The 25,687-nt window shown below is 47.5% G+C and overlaps 1 protein-coding gene across 1 annotated transcript in view; it reads left to right on the top strand.

Annotated features, from left to right (window-relative positions):
• Nucleotides 1-22,534, top strand: part of LOC144146593 (neprilysin-2-like) — a 42,050-nt gene extending 19,516 nt beyond the window's left edge. Inside the window, exons 2-5 of the mRNA XM_077678533.1 lie at nt 1,192-1,344; nt 7,416-7,586; nt 13,672-14,030; nt 21,103-22,534. Of these exons, the coding sequence (XP_077534659.1) occupies nt 1,192-1,344; nt 7,416-7,586; nt 13,672-14,030; nt 21,103-22,534 (2,115 nt within the window). The remainder of the gene's footprint in view (nt 1-1,191; nt 1,345-7,415; nt 7,587-13,671; nt 14,031-21,102) is intronic.
• Nucleotides 22,535-25,687: the final 3,153 nt, after the last annotated feature.

Genomic DNA, 25,687 nt, shown 5'->3' with positions numbered 1-25,687 from the left:
GAAAAAAAAATTGGGCCCATCTCCCCGCGAGGGGGACTCGAGTAAATGCGTCGCATAGGGGGTGGGTGTATTGCGTTAACGTTTAGTGTTTGGGGAGTTGGTGGAAATGAATGCGTTGTATCAGCAGCTTCTTGACGTAGTTTGAATGAGTCAAGGATATAAGGCGCGTTCGTAGCCTCCCATTCTATGTCGGCTTTGTGGCGCAGTGGGTAGAGCACCATGTACATTGCGTTCCGCCCGCAGGGTCGAGGGATCGAAACCAGGCGCCGGATAGTATTTTTTTTTTATATAGTGTAGGGGTAGGGGTGCGTACAACGACGGTGCGGACTTCGACGGACGTCAACACGGGTGACATCGTCAGTTACTGAAATGCTCTGCATTTAAAATTCGGGCCACCGAAATTAAAAGGACCTATAGTAGTTCCATCGCATCTTCAATTGTGAGCTGATGTACCCCGAGCCGCTGGATTTCACCGCTCTAACTGGCCGTCAAACCCCCATGCGCGCCCGCTTCTCCGCGGCAGTAGCGCGCGGCACAGGCCGGCCCGCGGCCGCTCTCGCTCCCGCCGCTCGGGCGCTGCGATCGCTCGCAGCGCCCTCTGCGCAGCGCTGTCCGTGCATCAGCGGCGCGGACACGCCTCTCCATAAAGAAGGCCCGCGGACGGCAGAGTAGCAAATATTTCTAGGGACCATACTCTTCAGTGTAGCTAATTTAGTGGTTCTACAGCGCGCTATCGAGCGCTGCGTCCTCGTGCCGCTTCACACGATTAGCTTTGCGAGCCGCTTCCACCAGACGCTTTCGAGTTTCCTACGAGTAGCGTAGGGGATCATTCGTGCCGCGAATGTATTGGAGAGTTTACTACAATTGTGGATCTCGGTGCCTGTCTCGCTGGTCTTCGTGCTTTTGCTCTCTTGCTTTATGTGCTATGCACTGGCCCTACGGCCACCAGTCGCTACTGCTGAGTCAGAGCGTGTGCTGTGGAAGGCGTCGCGCTTCAAAGGCATTGCGAAACCTGGGAGTTTTGTTCGCGGCTTTTTTCACAGGGACAAAAATCTATAGCCCACGTACAGTGCCACCCTAAAATACAAGCAAAACAAAACAACCTGGCTTTAATATGTTATACAATTTAAACTGCCGGAGAGATGTGATAGCCATGGTCAAACGAGACGGGTATGGTTGCTTCTGGTGCAGGAGGTGCAACGAGCACGCCGAACAGAGCGTCGCACCCTGATCACCGCGGCCACAGTGGCGGGCGTCACCCTGCTGGCATCGGTGCTTGCAATCCTGGTGATGCAGCTGAAATCCGGCGGCATGACGCACCCGCTTCGGACCTGCAACACCACGGTAAGGATCAATTTCCCCACGTTGTTTTCACAGTTTGATTTCGCAAGCTGCGTGCAGCCCAGGGGATGCTTCATTATTATCAACAATACGCCCGTATCGACGTGTTTATCTCACTGAGGCACACTATGGTGGCAGGTTGAACAAACATGAAAATATGAGTTGGGGCCTTTGGATCCTCACATACAAAAATGCCTTATGGGCGTCTATGGAAAAATGTATGGTAAGCTATGGCGCCTATGCATCCCTATGGTTACCCATTAAAGGGCATAAATTAGGCTATATCTATCTATTGAAGTTTTAATACATCCTGCACTAAAGAATGTAAACCATACAATTATCTTTAAACGATTATAGAACATCCCAGAGTGTTTCGTCTACAGAGTAAAAGCTATTCGGTTACTGTAGCCAGCTAAAGAAATATGTATGACTTTATTTATATAGTCTAGCCGTGACAATTCTATTTTGGCTGGCTATAGACCATTTTTTAGCTTTAAGTCTATAGACATAAAACCATTCAGCTGTCTTTTGCCAGCTATTGGAAAAATTTGTCCTAAAGCTAAGAAGAGACAGCCACAAAAGCTCTTTTGGCTGGCTATGGGCTGTTGTTTAGATCTAACTCAACAGACTCAAAACCATTCAGATATCATTTGCCAGGTATTGATATTGAAAAGAGTTCATCCTAAAGCTAAAGAGAGAAATCCATAAAAGCTCGTTTGGCTGGCCATTGGTCATTGTTTCGCTCTACGACTACATACTTGGAACCATTCAGCTGTGTTTTACAAGCTATTGGAAATAATTTGTGCTAAAGCTAAACAGAGACAGCCATAAAAGCTATTTTCGCTGGGTATGGGCCGTTGTTTAGCTCTAACTCCACAGACTCAAAACCATTCAGCTGTCTTTAGGCAGCTATTGAAAAGAATTTGTCCTAAATCTAAAGAGAGAAAGCCATAAAAGCTCGTTTTGCTGGATATAGGCCGTTGTCTAGCTCTAAGTCCACATACCTGGAACCATTCAGCTGTGTTTTGCCAGCTATTTGAGAGAATTTTCCCCAAAGCTAAAGAGAGGCAGCCATAAAAGCTTCTGCGGCTGACAACGACGATTAGGGACATTTAGCCGGCATTAGGAAAGCGTTTGGCGCAGAATTTACACGCCCGCATCCATAAAAGCTTCTTTAGCTAACGACACAGTCACCTATGCTTCCAAGTCTCCAGCCGCTAATACAAAAGTGTTAGCCTATAAATGTATAATTCGAGCAACAATTAAATTCTATTCTGCTAGTTTCAATGTGACTTAGGAAGCGAAATTCATAAACTCGTGATTTACCTAGCTACATCTAAACCACAGATTAGATAACGATGATGACGTTGATTCGCCCGTTATATGAAAGTATTTGTTCAATAACGTTAGGCACTTGTACCAACAATACGGGAAAAGTACAATTAAACGCAACTGCTGAATAACGCTCAAATTCAGGTTGCAACATTGGATACTGCGCGTCGGCAAAGCTTGCAAATGAACCTTGAACAAAAAACGTTTACGTTCGGAGAAGTCTTCCTCTGCGGTCCTTCGCTGCCGCGGTCAAATAAAAAAGCGGGATTCTCTGAAACCGGCACTCTCAGTGTCGAAGAAAATTTGTAAAAACTTTCGCGGCCCACAGTACATGCGCACACGGTCAGAAATATGGTGGCAGCTGCGAACAACCGCAGGCCTCCTCCCGCGGATAACACTTTGAGATTACTCATCGAGAAAGGGGGACAGCGACCCACACCTGACCAAAGGACGCACGGAGAGGATTTTCTGGGAAGCGATGAAAATGTAGAGGGGACACCCCTGCTTCCTCTTTTATTTTTGGCTGTTTGTTTGGCACACTGGTTTTAAAATGGGTACCTAAGGAAACTGCCGGGGTAGAGGGGCGGCTTGCGCGCAGCGCGCGTCGACGCTGTAGCCCGGCCGTGCTAAGCAAACTTTTCGTTGAAAAGAAGGGTCAGGCATTCAGGGCTGTGTTAGAATTCATGCACGCAGCAATGATAGTGACAGACAACTTTCCCTTAGAACTGAGAACAGATACAGTTTTTTTCAGATGAAGAAAACAAAACGATAGGCGATGTTGTATTTACCAAATAAAGTAATTACCAGCGAACCAGTTAGAAAAAGGTCAAAAGATGGGCACGTATCTCCGCACTATTTGCTAGCGCGATGTACATGCTTATACCAGGATGTACTCAGTCAGCCACATCTCGTCTCCTTGCTCATGTGCTCGGGCATGGCACGTGTTGCCTGGTCCTGGGAATTTACGATTCGACCGCAATGTGTTCGTGTAGATGGTGTGACGCTAAGCAAATGTGTCGCTTTTCGCTGTAGTAAATTCCGGTGTTTACGGTAACAATGTTACGATAAATTCAAAATCAACTTGAAGTCATCCGAAAATGGATACCTGCGATACCGCGACAGAAATTTCATCGTACGCAAAACTCCAGGGTTAGTGATCTTACGAACTAAAGAGGCTGTATAGTGCGAGAAATGCAGGACTTTTTCGGTGTTCAATAATAAGTTTCCAAACTACCCTGCACCACATGGGCCTTGCAACAAAGATAACTATTCTTTCGCGAACTGAGAAAACTTACGAGAAACTAATTGAGTGGGCTTGGAAAACGCCTTTATTATTGCATTGTGTGCGACCGTCTTCATTGTTTTATTAAGAGTGGGTTTCCATTTTAGTCACGGTACTTGCAGCTTTGTACGTTGAGTACTGAGTGTAATAAACGATTTCTGTAGGCTCTCGTTTCTGTGGATTACCCAGCACCTGTCGGTATTTGTGGCTCGGTGGGCGTTCGCGGGGAATGTGCTGCGTAGTGTGGCTGTCCAGCGAAAAATGTAAGCGTCAGCCAGAGTGTTGGAATGCGTGGGCTGTGTGCTTCCATCGGCGTATGTGAACAACTGTTTACTGGCGGCGGAGTAGCGTATATAGTAGCCCTTCATGCAATGAATAGGTTCAATAAACCTCTTGGTTTACTTTCCTTGAATGCCTATGTTTAAGCCTTTTGTAAATGAAAACTGGCGAAGTGTTTGCAATCGCAACCTTGCACTACCCCTATATCGCTGAAGTGTTCACGAAGCATATATTAGAGAATGCAGCTAGGCACACAACCTAAGTGCTACAATAGACTTTCTAGAGATCCGCAAGGCTATATGCCGTCATTGCAGCCTGCTGGTAATTTCTCAGCGGCTGCTGCTGTTGGTGTTTCAAGTAGTGGTGATTCTCTTCCGGCTGCAGCCCATTCAAAAATATTGTATGGTCGGATATAGAACATTCTTTTTATGGTTGTCTTAAGCTTTTTGCCCAATAATACATTTCTATGGCTGTATTTAGTGGTTCGTATCGACATTCTTATGGGGGTCTTTAGCTTCTTCTATAGCCGGTTTTATGGTTGGCTTTAGCTATTTGTATCGGCATTCCTATGGGTGTCTTTATCTTCTTCTATAGCCGATTCTATGGCTGTCTTTAGCTATTCGTGTCGACATTCCTAAGGATGTCTTGAGAGTCTTTTATAGTCGGTTTTGTGGTTGTCTTTAGATATTCGTATCGACATTCTTATGGGTTTCTTAGGTTCTTCTATAGCCGGTTTAGGGTTGTCTTTAGATATTCGTATCGAAATTCCTATGGATGTCTTTAGCTGCTTCTATAGCCGATTATATGGTTGTCTTTAGCTCTTCTTTCGATATCGCTATGGCTATAGCAGAAGCTGAACACCCATAGGAATGTCGATAGAATTCACTAAGAAACAGCCATAAAACGGCTAAGGATAATCGGGCCAAAAAGCTAAAGACAACCATAAAAAAGTTTCCTCAATAGCCCACCATACGATATTTTTGCATGAACGGCAGCCAGAAGAGAATCACCACTACTGGAAACACCGACAGCAGTAGCCGTTGAGAAATCACCAGCCCGCTGCCATGATGGCATATAGCCTTGGGAAAGTCGCGAACTTCTCCTGTGGAAGTTAAATTGTATGCTTAGCTGCATTCTGTAATATCTGCTCCGTGAACACTTCAGCGATATAGAGGAAGTACCAGGTTGCGATTGCCAACACTTCGCCATTTTTCCATCACAAAAGGCTTAAACACAGGCATTCAAGGAAAGTAAAACAAAGGGGTTTATTCAACCCATTCATTACATGAAGGGCTACAATCTACGCTACTTCGCCACAAGTAAACAATTGTTCACAGACACCGATCGAAATACTCTGGCTCACGCTTACGTTACCCGCTCGACTGCCAGACTACGCGGCACATTCACCTCGAACGCCCGCCGAGACACAAATACCTACAGGTGCTGGGTAGTCCACAGAAAAGAGAGCCCACAGAAGTCGTTCATTACACTCAGTACTCAACGCACAAAGCTGCAGGTACGGTTGCTAAAATGGAAATGCACTCTTTCTAAAACAATGAAGATGGTCACACACAATGCAGTAATAACAAACGTTTTCCAAGTCCCCTCAATTAGTTGCTTGTATTTTTTCTGAGTACGCGAAAAAAAATCTTTGCCCCATCACCGCGGCCAGATCTTCATTTCTGTGTATGTTGCAATTCCCATGTGGTGCACGGTAGTTTGGAAGCGTATTCTTGAACGCCAAAAAAGTCCTGCCTTTCTCGCACTATACAGCCTCTTCAATTCGTAAGGAACTTTACGAATTGAACGGAACTTTGCGTACGATGAAATTCCTGTCGCGGTATCGCAGGTATCCATTTTCGGATGACTTCAAGTTGATGTTGAAATTATCGTAACATTGTTACCGTAAACACCGGAATTTACGACAGCGAAAAGCGACACATTTGCTTGGCGTCACACCATCTACACGAACACATTGCGGTTGAATCGTAAATTCCCAGGACCAGGCAACACGTGCCCTGCCCGAGCACATGAGCAAGGAGACGAGATGTGGCTGGCTGAGTACATCCTGGTATAAGCATGTCCATCGCGCTAGCAAATAGTGCGGAGATACGTGCCCATCTTTCAACCTTTTTCTAACTGGTTCGCTGGTAATTACTCTAATTGGTAAATACAACATCGCCTAGCGTTTTGTTTTCTTCATCCGAAAAAAAACTATATCTGTTCTCAGTACTCAGGGAAAATTGTTTGTCACTACCATAGCTGTGTGCACGAATACTAACACAACGCAGAACGCCTTACCCTGATCCCGCCGTGTACTTCGGTACTCATCGCCAAAACCAGTGTGCCAAACAAACAACCGAAAATAAAACAGGAAGCAGGGGTGTCCCCTCTACCTTTTCATTGCAACCCACAATTTCCTTTCTGTGCCTCCTTCGGTCTGGCGTGGGTCGCTGTCCCCCTATTTCAATGACTAATCTCAAAGTGGACTCCACGGGAGAAGGAATGCGGTTCCCAGATGCCACCACTTAAAGCAAAACAATGGTCTATAGCCAGCCAAAAGAGCTTTGTCGCAGCTGGTCTATAGCACTAAAGCGATACATATTTCTTTAGCTGGCTACAGTAACCTGAATAGCTGTGACTCTATAGACTAAACGCACTAAGATGTTCTAAAATCATCCAAAGAGAAATGTCTTGTTTACAATTCTTTATTGCAGAATTCATAAAAACTTCAATAGCTACCTATAGCCTAATTTCTGCCCTTTTATGGGTGACCATAGGAACCATAGGCGGTCATAGCTACCCATTACTTGTTCCATACACGGCCATAAGCCATTTTTACATGAGAGTGGTGCCTCGATTTCCTGAGCACGCTGCGCACGCCATCTCAAGACACGGGTACCACACCTTCTCAAAAGAAACTTCAATCTACAAAGTTTATAAGGCAACTGAGTATTGCTAAAAATCTTCCCTCACTACTGTAACTGCTAGCACGTTTAGGGTATGTCATACTAGTTAGCACGAAAAAATCCGTAAATACATGTGCAGCAAGAAAGCAGTACATAACCGAATGTAGCACTGTTTCGTTAATTAAAAAATATCACTGTATCCGTCAGGCAGTCCACAGACCTCCTGAGACTGGCCTCTATGCCTCAAGCAACGTGCGGCCGGCTGCATGCAGGGCTGTCTCGAGCACGCCAGCCAACTCCTCCAGGCGTTCAATCGGGAGGCCGATCCGTGCCAAGACTTCTACGAATACGTTTGCGGAAACTGGGGTCGCGTTTCCAACCTGTTCTTTGCCGAACACATGCGCTTTAAGGCAGCCGGGATGGTCCTCCACAACCTCAGAGAGGTACGCTCACGCCTTTCTCGGGCTCAAGTCTTTTCTCTCGCATTTGTAATTCGTGTTTGAGTAAAGGTCTGGTAGGCATAAGCCCTAGTGTATATGGATCGCTCTCTACTCTGAGGGAGTTGAAGGCGTGGATTAGACTCCAGCCACAACATAGCCTGATTACCACGCTTTCCGGTTTGAGCATCTTTAAAGTGCGAAGCAGGGCCACCAAGTAGCTTTCCAGTTTTTCTGCAAGAACACTATATCATACAATCGGCACACTTAAATGCATTTTCTCTGCTTATTGTATTACATTGCTAGTGTAAGCATTTTCGGTTAATGGGGCAAGCGGTACGACAACTGGGCTAGAAACACCTTTGCCACTCAACAGGTAGCAACCCGGCTGGTGTTGGGGGGGATGCGGCGGCGTATCCTTGAGTACTTGTTAATCGCATCATGCCGCCACCGGGGACCTTAATGATTCCGGCTCAAAAAATACTGGTAAAGCTTGCGCAAAGTCGCGTAAGACTTCAACCATAGTGAAGTTGCGGGATTTCTTTCTACGTGAGCACAGAAGAATTCGCCGCCACGCATTTGTACAAGTTTGAGCTTGGTTACTTACATCTTCCGTCATCTATTTGTACTGTGCTACTAATAGTCATCGCCATACGCATCGATATCGTCGTGTTCTTATTCCAAGCATTACATGCGCGGAAGCGCTTGACGACAGCTGGGGCGCAGTGGCGACGCGTACGTGCACGAGGCAAGCGCGGTGCTCCTGGATTCGCGTCAAGATTCCGTGGAGAAGGTGTTGGACGGATATGGCATTGCTGGTCGCTAGGCGACGCTTGGCGCTCCCCGGAGTTTTCGCAATTTTTTTTATGATGCCACTGCGCGAGCCGGGGACGCTCAGCGGTCGTCACGAGGCACGCGCTCACGCGCGCTCGGCGTATTCTTGGTATTTTTAACACGTTACGTGCCACCCATAACGGCCAGCTACAATAGCATCGTTGTTAAAAGGTAGCGAGCGTCGCGTGCAGCCTACTCCGATGCTTTCTTTAGGTTCCCTATACATGAATTTCAATATGTCAGTTTATTTGTGAAAACATGTGAAAACAGTATATTTGTGAAAACATTCTGTGCTACGATGTCCACCCAAAACCCTGTGATAATCGGATTTAATGGACATTAAACCATGAGGCAAAACGTTCAACAATGGGTGTCCGTGGTGTGGAATGTCTATGCCTAGGAAGTTATTTCGCGGAATACCAAAGAAGACTCATCTTCACATTGGATACTCCTAAGTACTGTCTCCATATATGAACAAGGTCTTATACCTAGTTTACCTCTATATTTTGCTGCCAATTTCTGCTTTTTTTTCATTAACATAGGTACCGGAAGCTATTTGGTATCCCCCTCCAAACAAAATCGATAAAACCTAACAAACCAATTATATCAGGAATTGTACACATATTTACGATATTGCCGCAAAAAACCGTTGTCGAATGTACCCTGCAGGAAAGTAATTTTTCCTTGCAAGCACATCACCAAATGCGGACATGATATACGCACTCTGTAAAACGCAGGTCAACAATATCACGCCCCCAAATATTATTTTATATGCTTGTTTATATACTATTTTTTTAATTTTATAGTGTTTTTTCGTCTCTATTTTTTGCCTTCATGCGTAGTGATTCTGCTCGTTTTTTTCGAAGCCCGGCCAAGGCTGTAGATTGGTTCAGCGTACTCCTCCACATCGCAGAACGTTGCGTGACATCACCTCGGCACGCGCCTCCATTTTGGCTTGTCAGACGCTGCTTGGTATTGCTCTGCGCTTACTGTTATTCTCGTGAGTCGCCTGTGATTGTTCACGACTTCGAGGACAACAACCACGCTTGCTGAACCCATGGCACATCACATGACTGCCACCCAACAACACCCCGGGAATATGGCAGAGCTCGATACCTTCGGGACTCGGTACGTCCACACTACTTAGAGCCGCTCCCACCATTCACTGGTAGCCCAAACCCCCTACTTGATGAGGAGCTCTATCTACATGATGTCGCGGCAGCCGTTACCGGTCTCCGCAGGAACACGGCAACGGGCATGTACGAAATCTCAAACAAGGTTCTGGTGAATTTGGACGATGAGTCTCTATTAGACCTCACCTCCTACCTTAACCAAATATGGCGGGCTGGTATTCTCCCAGCTAAATGGAAAACGGCAGAGTTCCGCCTAATTACCGAAAACACGCAAACCCTCCAGCATCAAAAATTTAGGTCCCATTTCCCTGGCATCCTGCGTGAGGAAGCTTCTGGAGCATATCTCCCTAAACTCGCTCCAAACGTACCTAAAAGACACATGAAAGCTTCCCGGTAATTAGGTAGGCTTCCGCCCCAATTCTTCCACGCAGGACATCCTATTTCAAAATCAAAGAGAAGGTAATGCCGCGGGCCACACGAAATTCTCCTACAGGCATTTTCGCACTAGACCTCGAACGCGCCTTTGGCCATGTGAAGCACACCACCATCTTGCTTCGACTCAACTCCCTCGGTTTCGGCGCAAGAACTGACCAATGCGTCCGAGACTTTCTCACCAACAGACAAGCCATCCACAGGGTCGGGAACCACGCCGCAGATCTCTCTGCGTGGGCGCGGTACACCTCAGGGTCAGATGGCAGTCCAGTCCTATCCCCCTGGTGTATAGCATCGCCCTACTCGGCCTACCCTCCCTCCGTCCTAAACGACATACCGGGTATCCAGCACGGCCTGTATGCGGACATTGCCATCTGGTCTTCCACTGGTTCTATAGGGGAGATTGAGAACCGATTGAAGGAGGCAGCAGACGTAGTGAACCTCTACGCTCAATCGTGGCCTTAGTTATGGCCCACAGAAGTCTGAACTGATACTGGTCTCCCCTCGAAAAAATCAACCACCTGGATCTCCGACGATCAACATGCACATGTCTCGCATACCAACATCCCCTCTTAACACATCAAGATACTTGGAATGACTTTCCAAGCAGACCGCGTATCCTCTTTTCTAATCAACAAGCTGAGACACGCCACAAAACAAGTCGCCCACATTATCAGATGCATTTCCTCAAAAACGTGACCTATGGGGAGGCGGACATGCTTCGACTAGTCCAAGCATTCATCATATCCAGGATAACCTACTCTATACTCTACGCTTTTCTGTCCATTGCAGAACTCAAGAAAGTAGACACAATAATCTGGAAAGCCTACTAGCAAGCCATCGAACTCCCAAAAAGCACCTCCACAGACAACTCTTCAAGCTTGGCATCCAAAACACCGCAGAATTATTTATTGAGGCCTACCTCTGAAGCCAAAGAGTGCGACTGGGAACCACAAAAGCGGCTGGCGCTATTCTCTCCCGCCTCGGACTCAGTCCCACTTCAACATTCACCTCCCGACCTAAGACGCATCCCACAGACTACCCGCCAAAGCCTCATCTTCCCCCTCTACCACGCAATATGCACCCTGTGCAGCACGTAGGCAGACGAGAAGCCAAAGCCAGAGACATTTCGAGGCAATAGGAAAACGAATCCGACACTGCCTACTGAGATGTCGCCCCACGCCCGGGATTCAGGCAACGATCGCTGTTGTACTTATGAAGGGACAACACCACAAGTCTCGCTATACCACACCACAACCCACTGCAACCAGAGGAAGCGGCCATACCCTCACTGTGAGTCAAACCACAGCTACTGTCATCATCACCGACTCGCAGCAGGCTTGCCAAAATTTTATCAACGGTAAAACTCAGCGCACAACCCTAAAGATTCTTGCACAAGTCCCCCCCAAACCATTTCATCAAGATCATATGGGCCCCCGCTCATCTCGACGTCCGGGCAACGAGACCACCCATTTTCTGGCGCGAGAACTATCCCACCAAGCCGCTGTTGCCGGAAGTGAGCCTGAGCGCATGCACACGATGGTCACGTATCAAGAAATCACACAACACTACCCACTAGAGCGACATAACACCCCCCCCCCCCAGGGCTAAAGCAACTCCCAAGAGAGCTGGAGCAACTCCCCCGTGTCCTTCAAACGAACCCTTTCCCCCACCCCAGGAGAAGTCACATTTTGGATCCTATCTGTTTCCCCCCATAGTGCCGCTTCTGCCAGGCCCTTGGAACACTTGGCCACATTGTGGGAGGCTGCGACCAAGCCCCACTTTCCCGCTCCAATTTCTATCGCACCCATAGCTTTGGGAGAGACGTGGCCAGCTCCACCCTCGAGGATAAGCGTCGGCAGGTCGAGATAACTGTGGTCGCGGCCCGAGTTCAAGGTGTCCTGTACTAAGGAAACCGCCCCGAAGACTCTTTTCCATTTTATTTTATTTTTTTGAATAGAGAAAGTTTATTCTGTCTGTATTGCTGAACCTGGTTTAAATAATCGCTTCTGCATGCAACAGTTCGGTGAATTTAGGTTCACACAAATTTTGACACCATAGCGATACCCTCAGCATCTCGTCGTTCCTGCTTGCCGGGCCTTTGCCTAATTTTTGTCTGGCGCATCTCGGTTAAATGGTGTCGCAAACAACTCGCTTCGGCCCATCGTTTTGTACCACGGTCAGGAAATCGAGCATTGCGAGGATGGTTCATTTTCAAGGGCCACGGAAACGACAACCATTCCTTCGCATCCACACGAAGAGTACGAACTGAACACCGGGATGTCTCAAACCACGCTCTGGAGTTGTCTCCAAGGGACCACATGGCTTCTAGCTACACATGCGCTGGCATGCCAACTCAGCTGTCAGCCCAAAAAGCAGTCATGGGCCTGCAGCCACCGTGCGTGCTGCGTTGCTACTTCCAAGCATACCGCCGTTCATCAAAAATGTGGTTTTCCCAATCTACAGAAACTCTCGACGTTGTTCAGAAGCTCTGAGTTTCCGATGAAAAGTGTTCAGCACGCACTTGTCGTAAAACCTAACCTTCACAAGGTTTTGCTAGCCCTTGCGTCTGAAAAGTATCAGTGAAGTGTTTCGCAACGTAACCGGCTTTTTGTCAGTTTCCAGGTTGAACTATACCCCAGACAGGAGAAATGTAACACACCGCTCACAATAAGGCAAACATTACCTTACATGGTGATATGATGAGGGAGATCGAAGGCGTCATCCGAGTTCTCGTAACCTCCAAGATCGCAAAGTTCCTCGTCTCCCCAAGGGCAGCTACCAAATCATTCTTCAAACTTATGTGCCATACGAATGCGTCGAGAGGAACTATTCACTGCTCGCCGCAAACTTTGTGGGAAACAGCGCCGCTGTCGAGAAAAAAAGCAAGTTACTCCTGGGTATACGTGCGACACACTGCTCCAGATTGGCAGTCGCTGACGTCGGGGATGCCCTGAGCGGTCTGCAGTGAAACGAAGTGTTCCAGCGGTGATCTCTTGTAGCAAAAATCATGGGAAAGACGAGTTTTTCAGAGTGGTCATTGTGGACATGCCTTCAATCTGCGAGCAGCGCAATCTAGGCTTGCTTTTCCTAGCCTCATGTCACTAAAGCTTCGGACAGTTTGGTCTCTAATAGAATGCCCGCATATTCGCCATGCGATACAATATTTTCGAAATCGCCTCCCCTCTTGCTCGCATACAAACTCGTGTGTACAAGCGTCGGGATGATGCAGTTGTAACCAGTGACGACTTCACATAAAGCAAGTGGAGAAGTTACGCCCCAAAATGAAGTGTGTAGGTAGACGTACAGCACCACTGGACAATGGCTGCTTGTTTGGTCCATGGGTATATTGTTATCTGGTATGTGCCATGCCAACGGCACCAAATGACCTTCTGCACACGGAATGCAGCACTTAAAGATACCGACAAGGTGAAAGATGGACGACACATGTTGGCACCCTGTTCCCACCATCATGTGTCACCTCCTTTGTCATTCCGGTCTTCAAGCGCTGTTTACGATGATCCAAAACCGGTTCGCAGAACAATGAATACTGCCCCCTTCTGTATGCCATTTCGAGCTTAGGCAGACGTATTCTCGGACATTGCAATAGCTGCTTTTCCTTCACGAAAAATTTAACGTCCTGTTTTTGTTTCATCCCCCGAAAAATTTAGTCCCTCTGCTTGCGTCCTCAGGAAGCGGGTTCCCAACAGCCGATCGACTGGGTGCCCGCCTTCTATGCGACTTGCATGGAGCCCAGCAAGGACAGTTTCCCACCCGCCTTGGCTCATTTTGCGGAGTGGAAGAAGAGCCTGGGCTTGCTGTGGCCTGAGCTACCGCAGACGCCGACGCCGCACCCGCTGGACGTCCTCCTGTCCCTCGGCCTCCGGTGGAACATCCACCTGGTCTTCACAACGAGGGTGCTGGCGGACCACAGGCGCCGCCCTCAGACCGTGTTCTTCCTGTCCAGGGGAACGTTGGACCCGCACTTGAAGCGACGTGAAGAAGCTCTGCGTGTCCTCGACTTCGCGGGCTCCGTCCTCTTCCACATCACGTACGCTGCACAGTCATGTTAGTGCACGCACGGGTTATGCGGGACGGGAATATGAGCTCTTTACGCTCGAAATTATGTCCACCAATTTCTTAACTGGATCGGGAATCGCAATTTACGCTCGCTCCTAGCACGTCCACACTTGTGTTCATTGGGTGACGGCCATGCTGCAGCGGAGGGACCCGCTCTTGGCCTAGTCCGGCCGCGGTTAAACACATGGAGTTCATTTTGATATAAACTTTATGGGCTAAACAAGGCCCAGTGCCACGGGCAACGCTTATGCAGTCATAGCATCACGCTGTCTTGTGGTGCCGTAACCACGACCTGTTGACGCAGCCGCCACCGCCTGCATACAGCAGCACGACAAATAGCTCTGTACATACGCCAGTTGATGTCCCTTAAAGCAGATTATCGTCCTTAAAAAAGCACACACACGAAATTTTCGTGTTATTTTTTTTCTCCTATGTCTGCCGACATGCCAAGTATTCATATCGGCCGATCAGACGGTCGATTGCGGCGTACATATTTATTTACAGCCTCGGTTATTCATTAATTTAAAATATGTTTTACTGAATGGTTACTGTTCACTCGGGCCTTTTATAGGACTCAGACCTCGAAGGATTAGATCTAAAATCTCGCTGTGGCCATTCCCACCCAAACTCCCATAACCCATTCCTATACTCCAATTTCCCTTCTCCTTCATCCCAACCGCCAACTTCCCAGGGGAGATCAGAGGAGTCTCCCCGGGCCCGCTCTCCTGGCTGTGGTGCCGCCTGGTAGCTTTTCCCCTTTTATTATTAAATGCAGAGCATTTCAGTAACTCACGATGTCACCCGCGTTGACGTCCTTAGTCGTAGTCCGCACCCCTCTCCCCTACACTATATAAAAAAAATACTATCCGGCGCCTGGTTTCGATCCCTCCACCCTGCGGGCGGAACGCAATGTACATGGTGCTCTACCCACTGCGCCACAAAGCCGACACAGAATGGGAGGCTACGAACGCGCCTTATATCCTTGACTCATTCAAACTACGTCAAGAAGCTGCTGATATAACGCATTCACTACCACCAACTCCCCAAACACTAAACGTTAACGCAATACACCTACCCCCTATGCGACGCATTTACTCGAGTCCCCCTCGCGGGGAGATGCGCTCAATTTTTTATTTCCACTTCGGTGGTCAAAAACATCTTTTGCCTCTCGGCCAATTCTTTTATATTAACATTGGGTTAAGCCTGTTATACCTAGTGGCACAGGTGGAGGCATTTAATATTTTATATTCTTTTTAATCTGCCTCACATTATCCATGTCCATGTTCACTCCGGCTGGGAGATATGTCCACATACAAAGGAAGCTTTCTATATAATTCCAGATAATTATCTCAGATTTGAAATCTCTTGTCAGTACTCCTTTAACTTTCGTAGCTCCAACTGGATCTCTCCCTGACCTGCGACTTCTGGCATAGAACATAGCAGTTGCACTCATCATATGCCGTCTCTGACTAAAAGTCGTAATAGCAGTAGTATGTGTTTAGTGGCGCCAGGCTATCTACGACCTAAGAGCGCCAATACTCTATTAGGTGGTCTTTCAATGTCACGTTGAGGCACAAAAAAGGTATGAAACGAATATGATAATGCCTAAAAAATCTTTATATACGGGCATAGAGCGCCCGTAGATTAAAAATTCAAGATGCTCATAAAGGCGGATAAAAGAGGGCTATGGTGGAGACGTAATATTGCCTGGAGCCTCAGAGCGTGCTGAGCTAGCAGGGCTCCCTGTGCACCCAAAAGAATCATCAGGACCTTCCTTGAGATTGAGGGCGTCCGAAGTCACGCCCTCCACGATATGAGTTTAAGCAGTTGATATTGTCACGGGCTCTTGCACCTTGGCAATGGAAAGGACTTCAATGAAGGAGCGAAGATTATCCAGGTGTTCAATTATGGCCAACCTCTCCTCCAGGCATACGCGCCACTGCGCTGGTCGGAAGCCAAACTGGTACATAGGCTTAGAAAATGAGACAACGACGCTGAGAGCCTTGCGGACGTGCGAGCTGTTCCTTGGACATTGGAGCTGCCTTAGCTATCGACTTGTATTTGCCTGTTATCACCAACTGTGCCTTCACCGCCATGTCACATTTTGCGTCACAATATCTACAATATAGGTTAGAACGCATTTGTCAGTGGCCATTGGTTTATCTCCTGAGAAAAGTGAAGGGTGTAGTGTAATGTTGTATGTGTAGATTTTAGGAAAGGGTCGTTTTCTCACGGCATTCGGAATGGGCATTCAATTAAAACGTGGAGCACGAAAAGCCGTTACCCACACTTGAAACAAACTCGTTGGAGCGTGCCATTAAAATGATATGCGTGTGTGGAGTGAGCGGGCCTATTCGCAATCTGCAAATTGACTCAACGCAAGGCGGAGCCACAAGTTGAGAACTAAATTCAACATTTTTAAGGATGTTTTACTGGCGGATCCATATACCCAGAGAATGCAGTTTAATGGTGCTGACGAGGTCTACCCAGCAGATAGCCTAACATGATACGTCAGGTGACTAATAAGACAAATGAAAAGAAACCGCCGGCGTGCGGTATCGAGACAGAGTTCAGTAGTGCAGGGTAAAAATAAAAAGTGGTGAATCGCACTGGAGAAATGTTCGAACGCACTGGAGAAACGTTCGCTTTCAATTTGAGCAGAGTTCAGACACCGCAGAGTTCATATATTACACTGCCATAGTCCAGACGCGACCTTATTAAGCTGTTGAAGAGACGCAGAAGACACGTTTTATCTGCTCAATAAGACTGCTGGGTCAAGACTTTCAATATATTCTTTGCCATAGTGCAAATATTTTTAATTCTTAAATGTATGGAATAAACGTCAACTTATCATCTCACACAATACCGAGAAATGAATGTTCTTTTTCTAAATGGAATCGTCCCACTATTCAGAACAATATTAGCCTCTGGCCTTATGCCCCGTTGTCTGGAGAACAAAACAGAACTGCTATTTTTTTAATTCACCATGAAACCATTTTCATCGGCCCACTTTGAAAGCTTCTTAGCACCCGATGGTAACTGCCACTCGCACATTAAGACATTAGAAGATTTGTAGCTGATTTAAAGTCATAAATATAGACCACGTAGAAAATATTGGGTTGCAGTGCCTTTTGAACCGAGTTCCTTTTGACGCTGAAAAGTGTGCATCTTAGTAAGCCCCCCTGCAGGACCCCGTTTTCATGACTCTGTGTTGTAGAAAATTATGCTCCAACCCTTACGCGAAAAGTTTCTTCAGGTTTTGTAGTGTTGAGCATGTTTTGTGATAAAGGGTAAGCCTTGAGGTCACGCAAGATGCCGTATTTCTATGCAGTATCGTACGCCTTTTCCAAGTCAAAGAATATCGACATACAGTGCTGCCTGTGGATAAAAGCATCTTTGACACACGATTCCAAAGCCACAAGCTGGTCCGTCGTAGATCTTACCGCCAGAAAACATGCATTTCACTTATCCAGAATGCCATGGTATTCTAAAAAGTACACATGTCTTCTATGAACCATTTTTTCGAGCAGCTTACTAATACAGCTGGTTAGGGCTATTGGCCGGTAGCTTTGAACACAGAATGCATATTTCTCTTGTTTTAGTATCGCCACCACAATTGCCTCTGTGCGAGCCCATGGGAAACTTCCAGCCACCATATCTTATTAAATACAAAACAGAAGTGTTTCGAGGGTGTCTGCATGCAGGTGTTGAATCATGGTATATGTGATCTGGTCTGCGCCCGGTGATGATGACTTACAAATCGCCAGGGCCAGCTTCAGCTCATGGAGGGAAAATGCGCAGCTGCAAGAGCCTTGTGGCGATTGCTTATATCTGTAATGGACTTGCGCTCGACAGACGTTTTATACCTCATAAATGTATCTGTGTAGTGTAAAGAGCTATATACAAGTTCGAAGTGCTCCGCCAGTGTGTTTGCCTTGATTTCTAACGTGCCACCACTGGTGTTCACCAGGGGTATATTGTTTGTTTTGCTTGTGTAAGTTGTTTGATTTTACGTTGTGGCCTTTAAACTTTCTTATTCGGTTCCACACTTTGCTTGTGTCTTTGTAAGAATTGGTGGTACAAAAACCATACAGCTCTTTGTTTTTGCCTCTCGGAATTACGTTTTCCAAGTGCCTTGGCATGCTTAAAATCAATGAGGGTATGGGCAGTTGGGTACCTGCATAGGTTACCCCAGGCCTTTTTTCACGCTTTAAGTGCATCTCGACACTGTTTGTACCACCAGGGCCTCCTGGGGTTTCATGTATTTCTAGATGTCTAGAGTGCCGAACTACTAGCAGCATCGAACTTGTGTGGTAAATATTCTACAAGCTTCGTCGATCTGTAAATGGTGTAGGAGTGTAGTCACTTTTGCGTGAAAACCACAGATTCTGCAAGAGTTTCTTTGAACCTTTTGTGGTACAGGTGCCCCAAAAAGTATGCGGAGCATGGGTTAGAGATTCTGAGGTGATTTATCTGCCATATACCTAGCTAGCAACCTCTAAGCGACTTTTCAAAAAAGTCATTCTTAAATAAAATTGGGCTGCACATACTCAATGTCAGCCGCAGCATAAAATCGAAATTATTCTAATTTCACGAAGCCTTGCTCTGTTTACTTTTGGGGGCACCTGTACATGACACTGTCGTGTAGTTAAGCCCTTCAGTGTGACAGGGAACTGGAAGCTCCCATAGAGGTTTAAGTCCACGTTACACCCGAAGAAAGAGAAAAAAATGGACTAACCAATTGCCAAATCAGTGTGTGAGTAGGTGTTGTGAATTGTGCTTTAGTATGTTGCTTTCTTTCCATTGAACAGACAGGCTCTAGACGATAAGATAAATATCTCAATTGGGCGGCCCCGAGCATCTTCACGTTCCGAACCCCAAAGTTTACTGTGGGCGTTGAAGTCGCCCATCAATATCAATGGGTCTGGTAGCTGATTAATTAGGGTTTCAAGTTGAGAACTCGATAGGCGTAAGTAGGGGGGTATATATATTGACCCTCTTGTTACCAATCTGTTGGAGATTACTGGTACAGCAACCACATCAAGACTTGTTGTCAAAGGAACCAGTTCATGGGGAATAGACGGCTGTGCGATTATTTCTACAGAACCAGAGGAGTGAGAACAGGTGTCCCTATCTTTCCTTACACAGAGGACCGATTTGTAAGTGTGTTTTCTGGAGACAGGATTGCAGCTGGTTTTTATGAAAAGTTTTATGTATATCATATAAGTTTTTATTAGGCCCTTGATATTCCACTTTGTAATGCTTGGTATTGCCATTAATGTTTAAAGATAGAATGCAGCACGTACGTGTGTGCGTTTGAGTGAGTGGTTTTATCTTGGTCACTCAGCCTTTGCTAGGCCCAGTTATACGCTGAGCCTGTTTCTACCCACAGTCACGTTGCCACGCTGGTCGTGTGGCTGAAAAGTTGACCGAGCTGACGTGGGCGTTACGTCCATATCTTCGTCTGACAGCAAACATGTAGATGCAGAATCTGGCTCCCTTTGCCGGGAACCTGTGAGGGTGTCCTTGATGTTTGCCGTGCGTGCCAGTGGCGGCTGAAGTGGCAGTGTGGGTGTGGAAGTTGATGCAGGGCGGTTCACTTCCATGCTTACTGTGTCCACAGCAAGCAGTGCAGCAGCCGCAGAAGGCAAGCCACCATTACCAACGGCGTTTTTTTGCCACCTCAGCTGCTACGAAGTCTATGCGCTGTGGGGCAACGTTCTGGACAGCCAAAGCAGCCCATTGGGGGTCGGGGATGGGACCAGATCTGTGTCCCTTCACTGGGGCGCCACCAAAACCTGACGCCGCCCCACCCCCCGGGCGAGCAACGTTTAGCGTCCTGACAGAGCATTGAATGCCGTTTCCGAGCTTCGGAATAAACGTTTTGCGTTACTTTAATGATGATTATTGCTTTTTCATGCTTGACTTTTTCAGAGGAATGGGAATACGCAGCGTGGGGCCCATCCCAGTTACAACACCAGAATTGTGTGGTGTTGTACTGGCGTGTCTGGTGTTCGTACTTTGAGCATTTTTACAAGAATCTTGCCCTCGGCAGTTGTTGCTACTATGCCTATACCTTTGATATTTTTGAAGCAGCCTCGCGGGGTTGGGATGTACTGTCTTATCTGGCAATGAAGGAAGCCTCCTTTGACTGATTCTGCGCATGTATACTACGATCAAAACTCGAGGTAATATGATTGGTTTTGATTTCATTTCCATCCCGCCTTGTTGTGATGCGTGGCGCGTTGCTCGCGCGACTCTTCAATAATATCCGTTTCACTTTCATTTATCCGTTCAGTTTATGAGATAACACCTTGGGAGCTGTTGAATGTTCGGTGAGATGTTGGTGACGTGTAAGCCATATAGACTGTTCCTTACTTCTAAGCAGTCACCAGACGCGTGTTTCTTTGGGTCATAGTTTTTTCCGACCATACTTTCAATAAACTTGGAAATTACGAAAACACATTTACAAGTTACTGAGGTTGCTTTGCCGACGGTCTGCATGACTAAAGAACGCCGAAATTTGTCAGGGGTTGTGATACCGAGGTTGGATAGGGGTTTGAAGATTGCTTCGGTGCGGGCCCTTTTCAGGGCCTGATCATTTGAAAGGGGCGATTTCAGAATTACCATACAGCATATTACGAACGAGGGTACGACGTATTAGGTCCACTGAGGTTACCCTCATGCTCTGTAAGGTCCCGGAGCCCCCTGCCTGATAAACACAAAGGACGCCTGTCCGCCGGAGCTTGCCCAACGCCCCGACGGCCACCGTTCGCGGCTTGTAACCTTTTACCTTTAAACTTTTCACCAAGGTAGATAATAGCTTAAGTATGGGAGCTCGGGGTACGCGCTGTCGCCACTCATCGTCACAAAGATTACTCAAGGTGCCCCTTGTGGAGCTCTCACTGTTCCTCATTTCGAACGGTCGCCCTGAAGCAGTTCTAAAGGCGTTAAACTTGGCTTCATGAGCTTAAATTGTGGCTGCAGTTGAAGCGTTTTTCTGAGTGGTTGCTCATTCTACGCTTCATAATTTGATATCGCAGACCACTCACCTTGACACCAACCGCCATAAACTTGGAGGAGTTGAGGGACACCGAAAACGCGCTCTACGACATCAGCCGTCAGTCGTCCGACCCGACCGGCAGTCAGGTGTGGTTCCCGCTTTATGCCTTCGGAAGATACATGCACTCGGTTAGCGCCGACCTCTGGGAAGACTTGCTCGCTAAGCACGTCGCCAACACCAGTGTTCACCTGAACGCCAACGACACAGTTTTCGTGGTGCAAAGTAGCCGGCTTCTAACAGCACTTGACAAGCTTTTCAAGGCGTACGCTGCAAAACCCGAAAGGCTTCTTGAAGGCATCGCGTGGGTCTTCATGCAGATGTTCTTGTGGACCACCAAGGGTGACATCCGCCGGCTGAAGTTTGGAGACGTCACCCCCGAATTGGCGCCACACGTCTGCGCTGTGTTCGTCGAGTCGCGTCTCGGGATGCGTGCCGCAGCCTCGTCCGTGCGCAACCGTTTCAATTCTTCCGTCCGTGCAGAGTTCAACAGCTTCATCAGAGGACTGGTGAAAACACTACGATCCAGCCTCAAAAAGCTCCCATGGATAGATAAAGGCGCCTTGCGCAAAGCTCAGCACAAGCTCTCCAACCTCACCATCGACATGTTTCCCACCGAAGATTTTTTTACCGACAACGGCGTGGCCGAGTTATACGACGATTTTGCGGCGGTTGCCCACAAGTCAGACAAGCTCAGCTTCATTCAATACTTCATTCTCTACTCGGAGACCCTTCGGCGGTACCTGGGGACTGAGCGCTACGAGGACGTCTACCGCAGACGGCTCACCGACATAGCACGTCAGCTCACCGAGTACCTCTACTGGCCGAACTTGTTGCAGGTGTCCATGGCCGCGCTACAGCCACCGCTCCACTCCCTGGATGGAACATACTCCATGAACTTCGGTGGTCTCGGCTCGTACTTGATGCGCGAGCTCAGTCGCTCCTTCGACATGGCCGGCGCATTCGCTGACACCCAGGGCAGCGCCTCCGCCTGGTGGGGGCCAAACAAGACCTCCGACTATAAGGGCAAGCTCGAGTGCTATCGCGAGAATTCTGAAACCGCTGACAAACACAGCGGCGTTGCTGGCGCAAACGCTTCCAAAGAACGGCCCGTGGAGCTGTTCTCGGACCTTCCGGCCCTAGAAGCCGCGTTCAGCGCCTACACGCAGGCCCTCGCCCAAACAGGAGACCATGTCGACGTGGTACAGCTTCCTTTCCTGGAGAGCTACTCGGGCCACCAAATCTTCTTTCTCACATACTGTCACGTGATGTGTGGGCGAAGCCGCCACGACGCGGGGCGGTGCAACCTGCCGCTCCGGAACTTCCTGCCGTTCGCGAAAGCCTTTCACTGCCCTGTCGGCTCGGCGATGAACCCGGCGAAGAAATGCAGCTTCTTCGAGAATTCGGTCACCTGAAAAGCTGCACGGCGTGAATCCATAACGCTGCACCTGAACGCCCACACGGTGCTCTATACTTTGTAATTAACCATAGCTCGAACAAACTGTGAAAAGCATAAATGCTGGTGTTGCACCGTTCTTTTTGGCAAATCAAGACGCTTAGCTGAGTAAGGATGTTCCCGGCACTTGTGTTACTTGTATATTTAGCATAGATTCATGTGGTTTAAAACGATGATTATTACGGCAAGTTCCTTGATGGAGTCAGCATTATTGTGCGATGGGTTCTGTGAGCCTCTAAGGCTCATTTGTTTACGGCCTCTTGGTCTCCCACCTGTACAGTGCGTGCGTTACTAACGCTTGCTTTCGTGCCTGCTGCTCTGAAATGCGAGAACCCTTCTTTGCAGGTGTAAAGTTGCGTTGCATTCATTCATTCCTTTTGGCACACTTTTAACAGCAGAGCTGTTTAGTGTTTATTTCCGCCATCGAGCGTTACCAGAAAACTCAGCCCAGCCGAGTGCACGTGAGCCTGCGCTTCGTGAGGATCACTCGGCGTTGTTCGGCCCTGCGCGTGGGCTTCCACCTCGTAAAGAGCGCCCGACTTCGCCAGCTCAATCTTCGCGTGCACTCTGCCCAGCGTTCATGGCGTGATCTGTGGCATGCTGTTCTCCTCGCCAGTTCACGTGCCTTCTTGCCTGTAGTGGGGAGCACAGACGCAGAGTTCCCGCTAGAGACGCCGTGTTCGCTAAGGCGGTTGCCGCTTGTTCTAGCGCGTGCGAATGCGGTTCGATTTATTTTATTATTTGTTTATTTTTTATTTTTATTTATTTATTTATTTATTTATTTATTTATTTATTTATTTATTTATTTATTTATTTATTTATTTATTTATTTGTACTGTCAACCCTCGCTTGAGGGTCATAACAGGGAGGGAGTACAATAGTAAGCACAAACAGAAAACCAAAAAACAACAACGGGCACTCACAAAGCAATGTACACAGGAAAACAAATTTCGCAGTAGTTCAACCATGACCAAAACAAGCATCCGTTTCACTGTTAAAAGTTTGCACATCGGTACTATTAACAACATGGTGGGGTAAACAATTCCATTGTTCTACAGCATCCGGAAAAAATGACCACCGAAAGATGTCAGTGCGAGCGTTGAAAGGTTTCATGGGGGCATCATGATTCAATCTGGCGCTACGTTTTCCGGGAAGGTGTATGTACTCGTCTTTAGGCATTTTTAATATCCCTTGGATTATAAGAAATAACGTTTTAAGTTTTTGTTTATTTCCAGTGGTTCTAAATTGCATGAATTGAGCATATCAGTTACTGAATCCCGCCTTCTATATATGGAGCACACAAACCGTTCTTCACGCCTCTGAATACGTTCTAACTTGGTGACCAAGTGTTTCTGGTCAGGGCTCCAAACCACGGAGGCGTACTCCAGTGTAGGTCTAATATATGTTTGGTATGCAAGCAGCTTAACGTGTTTCCGTGTTTTAGGCAACTTCGCTCGTAGATAACAAAGTTTTTTAAATGACTCAGAACAAATCGATTCAATATGACGATGCCAAGTTAAGTTGTTTGTAATTGTCCCCCCTAAGTATTTAAAATAGGACATTTTACAGAGGCGGTTGCTCCCGATGTTGTACTGAAAATTGAGAACATTTTTCTTATTGGTGATGTGTACATAAGTTGTACACCCTGGAAGTCAACGAGAATTTTCAGTGGCAAGTTTCGAAATCCATCTTAGGTGCAACAGCCGGGTCTCCTACGAAGGGGAAGGGGCCGCCAGCTTTAGTGTTTCTCCAGCCTTGCACTACTAGTGAAAGCTGCGCCAATTTTCGTTACCTTAATATGAAAGAGTAGTTCTAAGCTATGCAAATGTGCTACGCTGTGCTATCTCCCTCCACTTTCTCTAATAACTGAACGAACCCGCTGCTAAGACGCCTCGCTGCGCTTATTCTAATTTTTGTTAATCTTGACATTTATACCCACGCGACTATAACCGCACGTTGTTGATATTTATATCACTTAAGCCTGTGCCTAGAAAACATTTACATATGGTACAATCCTGACCAGTCTGGTCTCTCAAATTTCCACATCAAACAACATCGCAGCATCATAGTTAGATGCAAATAGGTATGCGAGCTCGTACGCTGTCTGGCAATCACCGGAATACCAGGCAAGTTTTGGATAGAAATTCGCGCTTCCTTGCCTAAATGAGGCGCGAGGATGGATTCAGGGTTTCCTAAATTTCGTTTTACGTCACTTGTTTCTGCCTTGAACCAATAGCGCATTGCCTTTCTCTAAGTGGAACTGGCAAAAAAAGTGCAAGCACGGACAGCCCTGGCATTGTTCCATCGATAGCGAGACTGAGGAACTATGCGCCGTTAAAGCAGCAGTAAAGCAATGCTGTAATCTGCGGGCATCGTTTCTTTCTCTAGTCTTCGTTCCTGTAAACGAATTGTTCTCACATTTCAGTCCATAAACATCCGCCTCTTTCTGTGGTTCGCTTCCGCTGATCCGCACCTGCAGATCGCCCATGCGACGCTGGGTGGTAAGGCGCAGGCGAAGCAGCCGTTTCACCCTAGCTACAGTAGCCACTGTACCCTAGCCTAGTCACGTGGTACCGCAGCAGCGAAGCTCTGAGCAAGCGAAGCGATAAGAAGGAAAAGCCCATCTAGCGCACCGCCGGCTGAAGGTCACTGCGACGTGATGAATGACCTTGAAAGATGTTGCGCTCGAGTGCTTTCGCTCTAAAGATGTATATCTCCTTATCAATTTTACAGCTAATCTCCGCTCGCTGGTCTTCCCGCGAGTTCCCCTCTCGGCGTTGTCCAGTGCCGTCCCACCGGGCAGTGACACTGGTCGAAGATGGCATTAAAGGGACCCTGCAACTCCTTCGATAATCGCTTTCACTCTTTCTTTTGCTTCTGGAACCATTGCGAAAGCTATAGTAATCGCCAGCACGGAGCGGCACTGCATGATTTGCTCGTCGCACCAGATACGCCTTCCAGAAACATGCACCCGCAGTTCCACGAGGGTAGGAGAGAGGCGCGAGTTAGAGCCCTGGAGAAAAACTACGGCTCAAACGATATGGTTTATTATACGGACGCCGCAGATTATGCCAGACGAGGAGCCATGGTAGCGACTGTGACGAAGAAAGAT

This window comes from Haemaphysalis longicornis, unplaced genomic scaffold (genome assembly GCF_048455015.1).
Source record: "Haemaphysalis longicornis isolate Haplotype H1 unplaced genomic scaffold, Haemaphysalis longicornis Haplotype H1 scaffold_7, whole genome shotgun sequence".
Lineage (NCBI taxonomy): Eukaryota > Metazoa > Arthropoda > Arachnida > Ixodida > Ixodidae > Haemaphysalis > Haemaphysalis longicornis.
The sequence above is the reverse complement of the archived record's forward strand: the minus strand, read 5'-3'. Positions and strand labels throughout refer to the sequence as shown.